At 37.7% G+C, this 15676-nt stretch overlaps 2 protein-coding genes across 2 annotated transcripts in view; one reads left to right on the top strand and one right to left on the bottom strand.

Moving 5' to 3' along the window:
* Positions 1–4646, bottom strand: part of Smp_069910 (hypothetical protein) — a gene marked incomplete at both ends in the record, with an annotated part of 11456 nt that extends 6810 nt beyond the window's left edge. The window contains 3 exons of the mRNA XM_018797657.1: positions 3990–4129; positions 4162–4282; positions 4482–4646. Of these exons, the coding sequence (XP_018652677.1) occupies positions 3990–4129; positions 4162–4282; positions 4482–4646 (426 nt within the window). The remainder of the gene's footprint in view (positions 1–3989; positions 4130–4161; positions 4283–4481) is intronic.
* Positions 4647–10177: 5531 nt separating this feature from the next.
* On the top strand, positions 10178–15482 carry Smp_069900 (rab-related GTP-binding protein). The gene is made up of 5 exons (XM_018797656.1): positions 10178–10232; positions 10271–10676; positions 10713–10893; positions 12477–12629; positions 14652–15482. Exons 2-5 carry the CDS (start codon positions 10462–10464, stop codon positions 14775–14777), a joined length of 675 nt encoding a protein of 224 aa, XP_018652676.1. The 5' UTR covers positions 10178–10232; positions 10271–10461; the 3' UTR covers positions 14778–15482.
* Positions 15483–15676: the final 194 nt, after the last annotated feature.

Raw genomic sequence — 15676 nt, 5'->3', positions numbered from 1 at the left:
TGAGTCTCCTGGTAAAGTTCAACTCCTGGAGGTTTAGCTGATGAAAGTGCTATCTCTAAAAGTAAGTCAATGACAAAGTTAAACAAGAATGGGGAGAGTGGACAGCCCTGACGAACGCCACTTGTGGTAATCAGTTCTGATGACAGTTCGCCATAGGCTCTAACTCGACCAGTTGTGCTCGAGTAGAGAGCCTTTATGAGGTTAATGTACTTCTTTGGTACTCCTTTCAGTGACAAACATTGCCATAGAACCTCACGATCAACAGAGTCAAATGCCGCCTTAAGGTCAAGAAATACTACTATTGTGGGACGTCTGAATTTGTGTCTATGTTCTAGGACCTGACGTAGGGTGAATATCTGGTCTATGCAACCACGTCCAGGTCGAAAACCAGCTTGGTTTTCTCTAGTCTGCTCTTCACGAGCTTTGGTTAGGCGACCTAGTATTATTGAAGCTAATATTTTAGACACTATATTAGTCAAACTGATCCCTCTGTGATTGTCACAAGAGGACTTTTGTCCTTTCTTATAAACTGGCACAATCAGTGATTGGGACCAGTCAGATGGAATTACGTCCAGTTCCCAGATTCTACCTAAGACCTCAGTCAATCTCACTACTAGTACTGGACCACCATCCTTAAAAATCTCAGGGGTCAACCTGTCAGGGCCTGCTGCTCTCCCTCGCTTCAGATTTCCTATAGCTTTTTCAACCTCACAGAGGGTTGGAGGACTTACATCAATTTGCCATTCAGGACGACTGGGGATCGTGGGTAATTGAAGTGTGGCTGAAGGCCAGTTGAACTGATCCCTAAAGTGTTCTGCCCATCGATCCAACCTCCTGGATTGAGAATGAATTATATGCCCATCTTTATCTGAGATGGTTTCACTGATATTCGGGTTCCTAATACCGGTTTCTTTAACGAGTCTGAATAGCTGCCTACTGTTACCTATTGCCGCTGCCTTTTCCATCTCTCTTGCTTTCGCTACCCACCACTGTTCACGATCATTACGTAGACTTCTTATAAGCCTGCGCTTAAGTTGACTCCGCTCTTCGTTATGCTCAGAGCCAGGTGGGATGAGTTTACGAGCATCTATCAGTGCGGTAGATGCTGCCGAGATCCATTGTTTCTCCCTAACGTTATGGTTTACCTTATTAGCGGATATCACTGCTGATTCCACAGCTTTTCGGATGTCATTCCACGCTGCCTCGGGGTGGACACAACTTACATGGCTGCCTAACTGTTTTTCTAGTTGTTCCTGAAATATATTCTTAGCTTGCCTACCATTAAGTAGAACCCTTAGAGGCTTCCCTGCAGTGTCTTTCCTACGTCCAGTAAGACGCAGACAAATACGTGCTCGCACTAGAGCATGATCTGAATCTAAGCATGTGCCCCAGAATGAGCGACAGTCTTCTATCGAGCCCCTCCATCGGTGGCTGATAGCGATGTGATCTAATTGGGTCCAACGTTGGGACGAATTCGGGGGTCGCCAGGTCAAAAGATGTTTTTCCTTATGCTTAAAGTTAGTATTTGCAAGAAATAGGCGGTTATCTGAGCATAGCTGCAACAGACGGTCGCCATTATCTGTTCTTTTCGCCATGACACCATAAGATCCACCCAGGTGTCCTTCCCTTTCACTTAGTTTACCTACTTGAGCATTAAAGTCACCTGCTACTATTACTACATCAGAACGCCTAGCTTCTCGGAGAAGGTCAGAAAGTTTCCTGTAGAACTCATCTTTTATATCGTCTGAGCTGCAGTCAGTGGGAGAGTAGGCAGAGACGACGAAGAGGCAACGACGAATTTCCCTATCTTTCCGAGTCCTTACTGATCCGTTTAGTCGAACAGCGCATAGACGACTGTCTACTGGGATCCAGTCTAAAAGAGCTAGTTCTGCCCTAGGACTTAATGCTATACCTACTCCAGCGAGGCCACGGGAAGCAGCGTCAGGGCTTCCAGATACACGGAGCGTGTATCGAGATGAAACTTTATTTTGATTAGGTGCGGTCAAATGAATGACACTACTCGGATCTTGTATGCGCGTTTCGGAGACGCAGCACACATCGATGGTGTAAGATTCTAGAGTTCTAGCTAAGGAAGCCTGTTGTCCTATTTGGCACAATGTTCGGACATTAAAAGTTCCTATATGTAGTTTAGAGCGTGGTTTCAAGAGACCAGGAATAACGTTCTGTGTACTCGAATCGTTTGCCCTAGCGGTGCGACGCGATAAAAGGACGTGGGAAGGGTTAGTCGAGGAGATAACAGAGTTATTAGGTGTAGGAAGGATTTGAAAGCGACCAACTTGGTCTTGTGTGCAGTTAAGGGTATGAGGGCTAGTATCACTTCCCGGCTGCCCACACCGTGGAAGGGTATTTCTTGAGGGACCTGAAAAAGAAGTTGGATTAGTGTTGGTCTTAACGACCTGGGAGCGTGACCGCAGTGCCCAAGGGACATCTGCTTGAGGCCGGTCACGCACGGCCTTTTTGTGGGGGATTTTTGACGTGTTAGCTCCGTTCTTCAAAAGTCCTTACCGCCGGAGACGGAAATCCGTGGGATAAGGCGAGGTGTGCATTTTTAGGGTCGACCTTTTCTAACCCCACCCCTCCTTGTGGGAAGGCAGCATCGCTGTCATGCTGGTTGTCTGAAGGAAACACCTTACTGCTTTCACACCTCTGTATAGTCAGCAGTACGACTTCGCCTTCGGACCTTGGGATTGCTGCTTTTAGTCTCACCGCTCTTCAACCGACCTGTCTGGCATGGTAAGACCTTGAGGAACGATTGTTCCAGCCAGCATAGCTCGATTGGATCATCACGATAGGCAAGCCCGACCACCACGTCAAGGTAGCAGCAACGGTCGGGCTCCAAACAACGTTAATCGACAAATTACTTAAGTAACTATATAATACGATGAATTGAACGGGATAAGAGCATCAATAAGTAAACATAAGCGAGTTTGAAAAGAACGATGTTTTTTGCTTCAAACAAAGACGTTCTTTAAGAATACAAACAAATGCGTAAAGTCGAAAATAATGCATCAGGTAAACTAAAATGAGTTACTATTTGACTCGAAAAAGTATGTTAACTGGAAAGGCTTAACTCATAACCAACTTAGAACCTGGATAATAGAGGTATGATGTTACTGCTAGCTTCTGGAGAAAACTCAGACTGGATGCTTCTTTGTCCTGGAACATTTTATTGAACTCCGGCTAGAAACACATGGACCACACACAATAATCACATCAGTGTTTGTGTAAACAAAATGTCCTTGACCAGTTACGCAAATGATACGACATTGTATATCAAGTCCACTGAAATAAAAGCCATGATGAAAACTAGGGACCCACTGCTGAAACAGTTCCGATGAGTTTCGTCAAGACAATTGGAAAAAAGGAACGTGCAGTGACTTACAATTATTAGTTTCGAGTGAAATTATCGGTAAGTCCTATAAGACGAAGTGATTAGGCTACTTCGTCAGAGTAGATAAATAACCGAAATAAATTAACACAAGTTGAAATAGCACTTTGGTTATTTATTTATTCAAAAGTGGCTGGCATGAAGTCACGAAACGTCCGAAAAGTAAGTTTTCCACTCATTGTGACATAACAAAAAACAACTTTCTACCTAACACTCAATTTATTTGAAACTATCAAGTCCAACCTTGGCACTGATACCTATAAAGTGATTAAGGTTTATAATGTTTGGGAGGAAAAACCCTCTTATTTTTGTGGTTTCCATGGTCAGTTATTTAGTAGACCTAATAGAAACGCAGTCCTTTCGCTTCAGTTTCAGTCATCGTGCAATGTTACTAGTCTTTGGATAACACATACAAACTTGTGTTTGGACATGGTCTTTCAGGTCAAAGAAAACTGAGTCCTACTGAAACTGTATACTTCAGAATAATACTACATATATGGACCTCAACTTCTATTAACACATGATATATCAGTTGAAATCAACGATTATGGAAATAGATTCAGACTGTTAGTAGGCTTACCTGAAGTGTTACAACACGGGAACGAGGGTCACGTATATTTGAGGATGCAAATACGTAGGAGCGGTTAACTATCACAACAGGGTAATATTTTTCAATTGTCTCATTTGAACTTAAGCCAGAAGGCCATAAAGTGCAAAATTCTTTTACAAAAATGAATACTTCATACACATACTTTTTAACGCATCACAATGCTTTTTAATGTGCGAGGGAGTGAGATGTAAAAAGTTGGGAATTTTCATTAGTTCAGTATTTGCGTACTTTTCAGGAGGCAACCCTTCGTTTTCTGACAAATTCTGTCAGCTTTACAGTTAACTTTTATGTACACTAACTTTACAATGTCCTTGACGAACTCTAAAGGGAACAAGAGAATGATGGAATGTAGCAGCAGCTGGCCAAACATTTGTCCAATCGATAAAATCGCGGAATTTTTCGTGCAAAATGACTGGTTTCTGAGTTGTTATTATTATTATGCAAAATAAACAATAAACCAACTTCTTTGAAAAGCATTTGTTTGTTGTCTTTAGACTTAGGATCATTCAGTCCCCGAATTTCGAGTGGAAGAAACTTTTGATGACAATCAAGACTACTAGATTCATTACGTCTTCCTGTGTTGGCCAGTAAACTGGCACGAAAAGCAAGCGATGGCCTAAGACGCATACTATAGCGTAACAGTTATATATTGCGCTTAACTGTTCAAGCTAATATTTACCTGCTGTACATGAATAACTGATTTCATGAAAATAAAAAAACAGACGGATCCGAACTTTCATTCGCTTATATTGATTACTGGTTTTTCGATGTACAGCATGTATACGGAACCAAATGTTTTTCATCATTTTTCTTTCCCTTATTAGGTGATTGATGCATTTCAAGTCATAGTTTTAACGAGAGATTCCAGTTAAACCACTTGAAGTTATCTTCTTGCATCTTTCATAAGCCGTGGCCGTAAAACACGCTGCTTGGATGCTGTTTTTCTATAACACACAGTAACTAACAGCGGTGACGTGATATCTAGTAGAGAAAAACCAACAATATTTACAGTCTTATAATCACACTAAGCAAAAATGCAGGCGTATTAGAGAGGCTGTTCCCTCTTTTAAATGTCAATTGCTGTCTAGGAATTGGCATGCATCAGTGACTGAATCAATGATAGGGTGCGAACTAATTGAGCGTGTAGGGTCAGCGAGACGTCACTGAGTCCTAGCCAAATTACCTGGCAATTTGGTCACTAAATATTAAACAGTTAATCGATCACATTCAAGGTCAAGGGTAGCTAAAATATATCAGTTAATCATACGCCATGGACTGGCCCATGCTGTGGTGGTCTAACGTTCGCTCGTACTCATCCCTACTATTACATTTCCGTAGTAACGTTCTTGGTGTTAGAGCAGCCATAGTACCTTGACATATCGAAGGGGTAATCCATGTTAGATGCTTACTGATATGTGTGATTTCGACGTTAGTTGTTAGTCACACCATTCCTGTTTAACTGGAGTAGCCCCCCAATTATTCGATATCGATCATCTACGTTAGTGATCTATAGGTGTGGCGACGGCTTTGCTAATCATGTGAGTCTCTTTAGTCCTGCTGTTCTGAAATCTGAAGTATAGTGTCAGTGAAATGTCACAGTTCCTGATAAACCATCCGTCAGTCACGTTATAATAACACTCCTTTGATTAATTACTTTTTTCAAGCCCTTTCATTAACTTGTTCGACAGACACTGTTATTCTGACAGTAACAAATTGTCTATTTCTTGATACTATTATGATCACCGTCGTGTCTGTATGAACGTGTATGCTTGGTAACATGTGACAACCCACACACATATCTCTCTCTAGCTTAAATGTTCATCGCCTAAATATTGCTGGATGAATCATTCTCTTACCCATGTAATATGTGCTCGAATCCTATTAATAGCCTGTGCTTTGCCTACCTGCTCTTTAGATCCATCTGACCATAAATTCACCTCTGTATTCGCTCACTTACACACGTTAGCCCCTTTTCCTCGAATCCTCTCGATATGCTTGTAACTATGTTATCTGTTCCATGGGCTAATAAACTGTAGCCCCGCTTCTTATTCGCTTCTCAACTCAAAAACCGTTGGGATTTATGCAATAACGGTCATCGAGATGATTGAGTAACGTAACTAGGCCACTACAGAGTCACTGAATATCAAGCAGTTTATCGATCGTCACCAAAGCAAGGGCAACCAGAGCGCATCAAGCAGTTACATGCCATGGATTTGCCCATGTGGCTGTCGCGCTCTGTTCCCAAAACATTCCTGTAATAACGTCATTCATGTTGTGCGGTCATCAAAACAGCTATAACACCGTACGAAGAAGGAATAATCTGTGTTACGTACTGATCGTGAGGTATGACATCGATGTTAGCTGGTTTGCAACGCCGTCCTCATCTTACTAGTGCAGGATCCCAATCATTCGAGACGGATCATCTACATTGATGATCGATGGGCGAAATCACGCTAAGGATTCAGAAAGTTTGATTGGCTTTGGCCAATCGCATTAGTTGTGGCATGGTCAATACATCCGCCTGCCAACACATAGGAAAGATTGTAGAATTTTGGTCGAAGTTCGTTATTCGTACTACCTTAATAATAGACCTAGTCCTTAAATTTTAGATTTGTCATGATGTAACTATCTAATCCATAAGATGTTATGTGGAAGTCATATTATTGTCTACACTGACTTATCGTATCGTAACAATTAGCAATATGATGCTTAGTACTTCTGAGGAACACATCTAGGCGAAAGAGGGATTAATATATTTAAAGTGAATAAGGACAGGTTATACGGATTGACCACGTCTGTGAGGTTGAGTCATGCCATCCGATTGAATCCAATTGATTTTTCCCGCCTTCTCCATTGGTGACCTTCTCTCCGTGTTATTGTTGAATATGCATTTTCCCAGTTATTTCATGTTCAGCTATGATGACTGTGTGGTTAAGATCAAAACCACTACACTACTCTCCCACCGAAATCAACAAGAAGTTTGTTCGGTGCCAAACTGAGTATGGTTGTCACCCGCCGGAAGTTAGTAAAAAAAATACTAACTACTCCCCGGGCGTTGATAAGTTGAATGACAAATCAAGAAGACGGAAGCGAATGGTCAAGGAATACATGCTATAATTTCAAAATGTTCGGTTTAATTCTTAACACGCGCAAAATGAAATATATTTGAAGATTATTTTGGAGTTAAACAAGGTGTGATTATAATGATTGAAAATGATTTAATGATTGAAAATGATTTAATGAGATGTTTTAAAAAACCGTGTTAAAATTCACAGCGATCACCGTTAGTTTATAGCTTAATTTATGGCAGCATAAGTATTTCTGCTAAGAAATAGAAAAGTAAACAACATTGTGAAAATGTTGATATTGATATAATCCTCGGTTTGATTTAGAAAATCAATTAACGTTCATATTGATATGCTGTCCGTATGAGTTGATTCACAATCGCATCTGCATTGATAGGATAACTGAAGAAACAAAAGTAGTACAGTGGGGAGGAGGAATTCCAACTAGTGTTCCAGTTACGTTGTTAAGTTCAATACGGTTTATTTAGTTGTGAGATTTCTCACGAACTCATTATTGTCTGACCGTCATAGGATTCAATAAAACTACTAATACATATGAATGATTATCAAAAATTCATCTAATACATGAAAGTGATGACATTAATGTGAATTCCTGGCAGATGGCTAACTGTGATTTGTTAAATATGAGTGGATCCATGAGAAACATGCTCTGGACTAAATGTTTAGGTGAACAATAAACCAATTATTTATATTCATATTTACCAGCTGATAGTGCATATAAGTTAGTTGCAAGTATCGAGTTTAGAATAAGGTAGAAAACGACTTATCTGAATAAGATCCAAACTAAGGTTTGGCTGGAAAAAAACTATGTGGGTGCTTAAGACATGAGCTATTGCCCAGCTGAAATCAACAACAAGGCAGTTAAGAAAATAACGGTTCTAAACAGATATTATCGCTGTTACTCAATCAATAATTGTTCCCTCAATAATTGATCGAGCGCACCAAAAAGCAAGTGTTGTTCTATCCTTTCAGGATAGATCAAGTAAAAATCCGTGAAAAGATGGTAGTTTGTCGCTCTAAAACAAAAAATGTTTCCAATCCTGGAAAATTGCTTCAGTTCACAACCAAAATACCCAATCGCGGTCAGCCCAAGCAACACAATGAAAGGGGGAACAATCAATATGGCTGCTGTTAAGACCAAGTATCAACTAAAACAACGTAAATGCAGTTCCGGAAGAAACATAAAAACTCAATGAAGGCAAGAGAAAAATTAGAAAACTAAAATAAAATATTACTATCTCAATTGGCATCAAAAAGGCCAACAAAATTTACAACTAATGAAACCAATAAGAACAGGCTGCAAATGTATGAACGGAGGGATTTTCACACGTAAAACCTTCAAATGGATCTTACGACCTGAAATATAGTGATCAAGAATTGTTGGAATTGATAAAACTTATGTGCCACAGACATAGATTATGTGATGTTGCACGATGCTTCAGGCTAAATAAATCTTTACGAGACGGTAAACAGTGAGTGAGTAAATTTGATAGTGTTTTCAGTTTGCAGGATTTTTACTCGCCTGCATATACTGATGATTTGCATGCATGGTGGTATTTCTAAACCACCAATTAGGCTGACAAGGATTTAAGATATTTACTGAATGAGTGACTGATAGAGAAATATACTGGAATAATCTGTAATGGGTGAAGGTAACGAGAAAACAACCCTATTTGATGACGATTACAAGTCAATTTGTTGACCGATATTATTAATAGTCTCATCAATGTTATCAATCATATTAAGTGATTTTCAAGTCATGACAATGCTTTATGACGATATCCAGAAACCATTATAAACAACTAGTTGGTGTTAATTTAGGATTAGCCAATGGGAAATGTCTATTGTCGCTTAAGGTGATTCTGAAATAGCAGAAGCTTGTAGCACCAACGGATCCAAGCTGCATCATTATTTTATGATGGGTGTCTTCGAATTGTCGCTCATATATTTTGGGGTCCAACAAGAAAATGGTGCCTGAGTTTGCAATATGGTACTAAACTAAGACAGTGAAGCATTTGTAGAGTCAGCGATGTTCACCAACTGATGTGGTTGGGACATGTGTTACATATGCAGAATCGCCACCTATTTCGACGAGCTATGATTTCTGACGGAGGAGTTAGCTGGTTGAACGCTAAGGGAGGCCAAACCCAGAAATAGCACTAGTCTATGACGTGACGGCAAATTATATCTTCTTGAACCGCATTTCTGATTCCCAGCGTTTTGTTGTCACTGAAACTAATACTACATCTACAACTCTCGGACTTATCATCACGATTTTATTTCAGTGTACATTGGTTTACATTTTACGTCGCGTTTGATTCATTGGTTAACTGATTTAACTCATCACTGTTTTCAAGGTGAATTAACTCCTTAATATCATACACAAACAGAAATCCACAGTACATTCCAAATACAAACATTTCATCATGCAAAACCAGATGGAATTTATTCCATCTTGCATATAACTACTTTGTTGAAACAAACGTCGTGTGAAAAGACATACTAAGGTCAACTTAAACGCTAACAACCGTAACAAAACGCATGAGACAAATGAGAAAGAACGCTGAACAATAAAACAGTTAAGATTTTGACAACGACTATACACTTAACACATTCATAATCGAACAAAACTAACCCAGTCAAATCAGAAGCCAGAAATGAAGTGGTTCGAATATCTATTTGGAAAGCTGTCGATACGTCTAGAAGCGTTTGGTTTTGACTGGCTAGCAGTTGTGAGGGATGAATAGCACGACGTACCCACTTGCGATCTGGTGAGGATGCGCGACAGAGAGCTTAAGCTAGGTTGTGTCCAGTAAAACTAAGGAGATCAGCATCAATATCGGAGAACTGAAAAACCATTTATTTTGAAGGTTTATTAACCTCTACAACAGAAAAGTTCTGTATTCGTCCATCAGTACATGACTTTGACTTATGAGTATAGTAGTCCGAGGTTATTGATTTTTTACCGCTATGGTTCGCACTAATGTTTATGAAGATTTCAAAAGTCGAAATAAAGCAGTGGCGATATTACTTCTTCTCGAAGGCCCAAATGTATTGAGCATTGGGAAATCCGCAATTCATGAATAAATGCGTTACGTTGGACTTCGTCTTAACCCTTTCCGAAATTGTAGTTTATGTGAAACCTAAATGAATATAATCTTTTAGAATCATTCAAAGCCGAAATATCACAAAAATTATCATTTTCGACTTCGTAAGCTTTATACGTAATATTCTCTAGAGATTCCTAACAATCTGCCTACTTACAACACAAAGCTATTCTTGCACATCTTACTAGGGTTGAACTTCTCAAAAATAACATGAGATCTGGTTCTTAATGTTTGGTTGGTCAGCAAAAGATGCTACCTTATTTCGACTATCAATTTCGTGTTATCATAATTGGTGATAGTATGGTTGGGAAATCCTCGTTAATGAAAAGTTTCGTAGAAGGAAATTTCACTCCTGTTTCAGATCCAACTATTGGAGTTGATTTTTTCTCACGAACTGTCCGAATTCAAGAGGAGGTCTTCGTTAAGCTGCAACTATGGGATACTGCAGGTCAAGAGAAGTTTAGGTATGTTGTAACGGCAATATCAATTTATACTTTCAGAACAATAACTTCGTCTTATTATCGCAATTGTGTTGGTGTTGTTGTTGTGTTTGATCTTACTGACAGGGAGACATTTGACCATGTTGCTGAATGGTATGAAGAAGCTCGTGCTTCAATTAAATGCTCTGCTCCTGTGTTCATAATAGTTGGTCATAAGGCTGATCGTCGTGATGAAAGACAAGTGAGCTACTGCTGTAAATTTCATCTTCCATCAAGTTTGCTGGTGTCTTACTATGACCATTTTTGATACTGATGGTGTTTTGATTCTTAGAACATGATATAAAACCATTAAAGAACATGGTAACATAAGAAACACCCAGTCTCTAAATATCTCATTTTGCGAACTACACCTTTTTCCATTATCTGATTCCATTAAAAGCGTCTGGTAGCAATATAGTAAAGGCGTTTTCACTATCTTTTCATAACGCCGTTTCGCAACCCAAAAATTAGATCACATATAAGTCGTTTGCATTTTTTACCATTTGTTAAATAAATATGATTTATAAGAATTCCACCGCAAAATACCCTGAAACCTAATTATAGCGAAGCTAGTTCAGTGTGAGTATGCTAATATTAGCAGGCACTATTTTCAGAGACAATATTAGGTGTTTTTAAATCTCATCTATACGACAGTTGAGAAACTACGATGATTATGGTGAAGTTGGGATACACTTGACTGCTGGGTTTGAATATTCATTTCATCAATCACTGATCAACCAGTCCGCAAGTATTCAGTGTAAATCGCAAAAGTTTATCGATGTTATACCTTTTGCTTCAAACGTTTCGTGGTAGTTTCTAAATTCAAACGGTTTACATGTATAATTTGACTAAAACGTAAAAGTTCAGCTATTAAGATCATCATTTCGAAAATTTGTTCATAGTAGCAGAATATGCAAGGGATTTTCGGGTTTTACCAAAAAAACGCTAAGTTCATTTAGCATAAAGGATCATCGTACAGACAGAAAAGTTATTAAGCATAAATGCCACGTTAGGTGATATGGCTCAAAATCGCTTGGAATCAGGTAGATAGGTTCGCTCCTTATCTTTACTTGGATCTAAAGTTTAAAAATCATTCCATACATTTTATTCTTCGAACTTATTGCTCAGGTTATATCTAATGTGCCAGATTCTCTGTCGCTTGTGCCTAACTGGCTAATTAAACCTAAGCGAGAATCACAGATAACTGTAAACGTGAATAACACCTATTTCATTGATAGTAGTTTACAGTTATCTAAACGTCTTGTTCAGTGACCACATGGAAACTTGGACCACTTGTGACAGTAGTTATTGAAATTTCTCTCAAAAGTGGAGTACATTGCTCAGTGGTTCACTTTGATGTACCACCACTGTTTATCATGGTATTGATAGATCGGGTCTATATATGTGTGAGGCATTTCTCTTTCCTACGTAATGAGCATTATCAAGGCCAGATAATGAATTATAGTCAATCGAGTAGGCTTCCTACATTACATTGTTTTCCAGCCATTAAGTGTTGTCTCGAAACGTGTGATTTGTAAGTCGCTTGGCTGAATTCTACAGGGTTTGTCATACCAAGGGCGGTGCAATCGTTCATCTAAATTCCAACCATGATACCATCTTTCTGTTTGTTCCATATCCGCTTATATCTTTTCCCTCAGTCAGCAGGATATTGTCGTTTTTTTATTTTCCCTTCCCATTTACTTGGTAACAGTGTAAAATCTCAAAGTGACATAGTTTCGTTCTCAATTTTATTATTGCTTATTAATGTGTGCATAATTTCGATAGGTTACCAAAATTGAAGCAGAGGCTCTTGCACAGCGACTTGGTGATTATATCTATATTGAGACATCTTCACTTACTAACCAAAATATTGAGAAAACTTTCGAACTGCTAGCTGAGGGCATTTACTCCAATGTTATTAAAGGAAGTTACAATGAGGTTAGTACGTTTTAAATAAGTTTAAGATATTTTTCATTTGTTTGTTTTTGGCCCCTGTATGTTGATAAATTCTTTTCTCATCCTATTATGTCTGATCTACCCGGAGTATACAAATGCTGAAAATAATCTCATATCCTGAAGGAATCTCACTGGAAAAAGTTAATGTGGAAAAGTAAAGAATACATGCATTTGTGTGATTAGCATCAAATTTGGGCATATACTAACATAAATCTAACTGGGGAACTTTTCACTTTCATGTCTCGTTATGAATACCTCACATATCTTGTAAGATACTATATTGTATTTCTGGAATTTCTATGCTTCAAGTTATCTAAAATGACCTAACTCTATTGAAGCTACCTATCAGTCACAAGCATAAAGCGATATTATTTCCACTGCTGGTTTTAATCTGGCTTTTAACTGATTGTACGTGTACTGCTTCGAAACATTAAAAATGATTCTTTTATTACTAATATCGTATTGTTAAGTTAAGAAGCAAATCTTTTGACTGTTTTAGGTCAATGTCCATGATCTCTGTTCTTTAACATGACTCCTTTAAATCAACTTAAAAAAGATCCAGTTAGAAATAGGATTTAATGTATCAATCGAGTATTCACTCACAGACAGCGTAGAACATGGGAAAAGTGTGTATCAGTCACACCTCAGTGCAAGAAGATATCGATAGGTTAAATCACACAAAAGATAAATTAATATTAAATTTAGTGACAAAAGCTAGGTGCAGAAAATAACTTAAATTCAGTCAGTCACATTGTAGAACCTGGTACATATTTACATCGGTTCAAGTTGCTATACCTCACGTTATGATTCCTCTTATTACGGCCCAGCTATTCCTATTGCTATTCTTGGACACCAATTCACTCGACAAGTCCCCAAACCAGAACACGGTTGGACAGGAAGGAAATTATATTCCGAAAAACAAGGGTAGATGGGAGTAAGAATCTTAATAAGAAAAATGTTAGTATATTTACGGTTTTTGCATGAGAAGATTCTAGAGTGTTCTCCAAGTATCGAATAGCGCTGATTGAATAAGAACTAGCCAATCAACGTGCACCAAGACAATCCTGCACAGAACGTACCTTAATCCAATCTATGTCCCGCTAACACTTCATTAGCACGGAGATGAAATTGTCTAGTCGAATCCCAGAATGGTAGGGATAGTTACACTCTGAGTGCTGCGTTCGTATTCTGTTTGGTTATCGGTTGAGGCGATGAAAGCTGGTCTCTAGAATAATAGGTACCAAGTATTGATCTTGGTCCACACTTCAAAGTCATTGGTCCTGTGAGAAATATGGGCAAGTGAGCCAGTAATCGGACAAGATAATCCAACTATTGTCATAATAAACATCCTGATCACAAGGTGCTCAATACATTTTAGGAATCTGTTCTCTTTGAAGATACAGGAGATACTAAGCTTAAGATTTCTAAACTAAATAGAACTACACCGCTGCCACCGATTTTAAGTTATTCCACCAAAGGCTTTTAACTATGTGTTATGGTTATCTTGAGGGTCTTAATCATGAACTAACTCTACATCTCCCTTACATGCTTCAGAATAATAGTCAATGACTTCATAGACTCAAGTTTCGCTCGCGTGCAGTCCTAACAAAATAAAATGGGAACATGGACGTACATGTGCACTCTATCTTATATCAAAAATATCCTGAAAGTAGTTCTTTTTATGATTGGTTAGTATAATTGAAAAAACATTATTCATCTAGCAAACTCCTTGATGGTACATATATCTTGAAACGAATGGTATTTAAAGTAGAATATATCATTTGTTGTAAGTTTATCTACAACTTCTAAGATCTAGTATACATATGACTATGATCTCCGCTAAACTGGACAACTTTCCACTAACTCTTTGCTTCTTAAAAATCTATAACTCATTCATCATAAATAGTGTAAATATAACAAATTGTCTACCAATTAAGAGTAACTGACAATTGAATATGTTTCATTTACACATTTTTTCTTGTTTATTTTTGCTCACCTTTTTAGTTATGCGCAGGTGGTATTTGGGATGGTGTTAAACAAGGTCATAATGCTGCATTAGCTGCTTCTTTAGCAAGTAGATCAATACAATTTGATAGTAATGAACCAAAACTTTATGGAGACTGTTGTTAAACTATTATATAAATGTCCACTTGCATTCTACACAGTTAGCATATACAGTTATTTCCAAAAAAAATATGTGAATAATCTCCTTTTGGTTTTTAACTATCAAGAAACTTGATCATTATTTTTCATTAATTACGTATACTTAATCAACCATACATTAATTTGACCCAAATTCTATTAAGAAAGGTAATATTCTTTATTTTTATTTTTTATTTCCTTTGATACTTTTACATGGTATATATTATTGGTAATTATTATTCGTTATGTTTAATAAATATGTCTTGTGTTTCTCTTCACTGTGTGTGTATTTTAATACATGGGTACTTATTTAATTAATGTTAGGTTCAAACACTAGTAAATATATGGGTTATGGTTGAGTATAGATTTGTTTCAATCAGCTACAACGTAGGACCAGGCACATATATACATTGGTCTAAGTTGCTTAATGAACTGTTTTAGTATTGAATCACTTTGTACCTTGATGATCCATCTATACTTACATAATTAATCTTGTATTTGTATTAATTTTATTTTTATCTCTCTCCCTAATAGGTCATTTTTATTGTTTTGTTTTTATTTTGTAAATTTTCTGATTTAATTAATCAAGATAAATTTGGTTAGTTTCATTAATTATGTCATTAATTTTTTTACTAACTCTGTCAATATTTAATGTTCAGTGTTTTTTTCTTCTAAAAGGTAAATTAAGAAATCAAATGTTCATTTCTTGTAATTTATAACCGAAGATATTTAAGTATACTACTTGGTAAACCACCACTATGTTTCACTTTATGGCTAGAAGAACATAGCATTTCAAAGTAGAGATTTACAGTTTGATTTCTTTGTACCATTGTTTCGGTATGGTGGGACAACTAAGTAAGTAATGATGAGGTTAGATGTGAGGTACA

Source organism: Schistosoma mansoni, chromosome 5 (assembly GCF_000237925.1).
Source record: "Schistosoma mansoni strain Puerto Rico chromosome 5, complete genome".
In the NCBI taxonomy this organism is placed as follows: domain Eukaryota; kingdom Metazoa; phylum Platyhelminthes; class Trematoda; order Strigeidida; family Schistosomatidae; genus Schistosoma; species Schistosoma mansoni.
The sequence above is the reverse complement of the archived record's forward strand: the minus strand, read 5'-3'. Positions and strand labels throughout refer to the sequence as shown.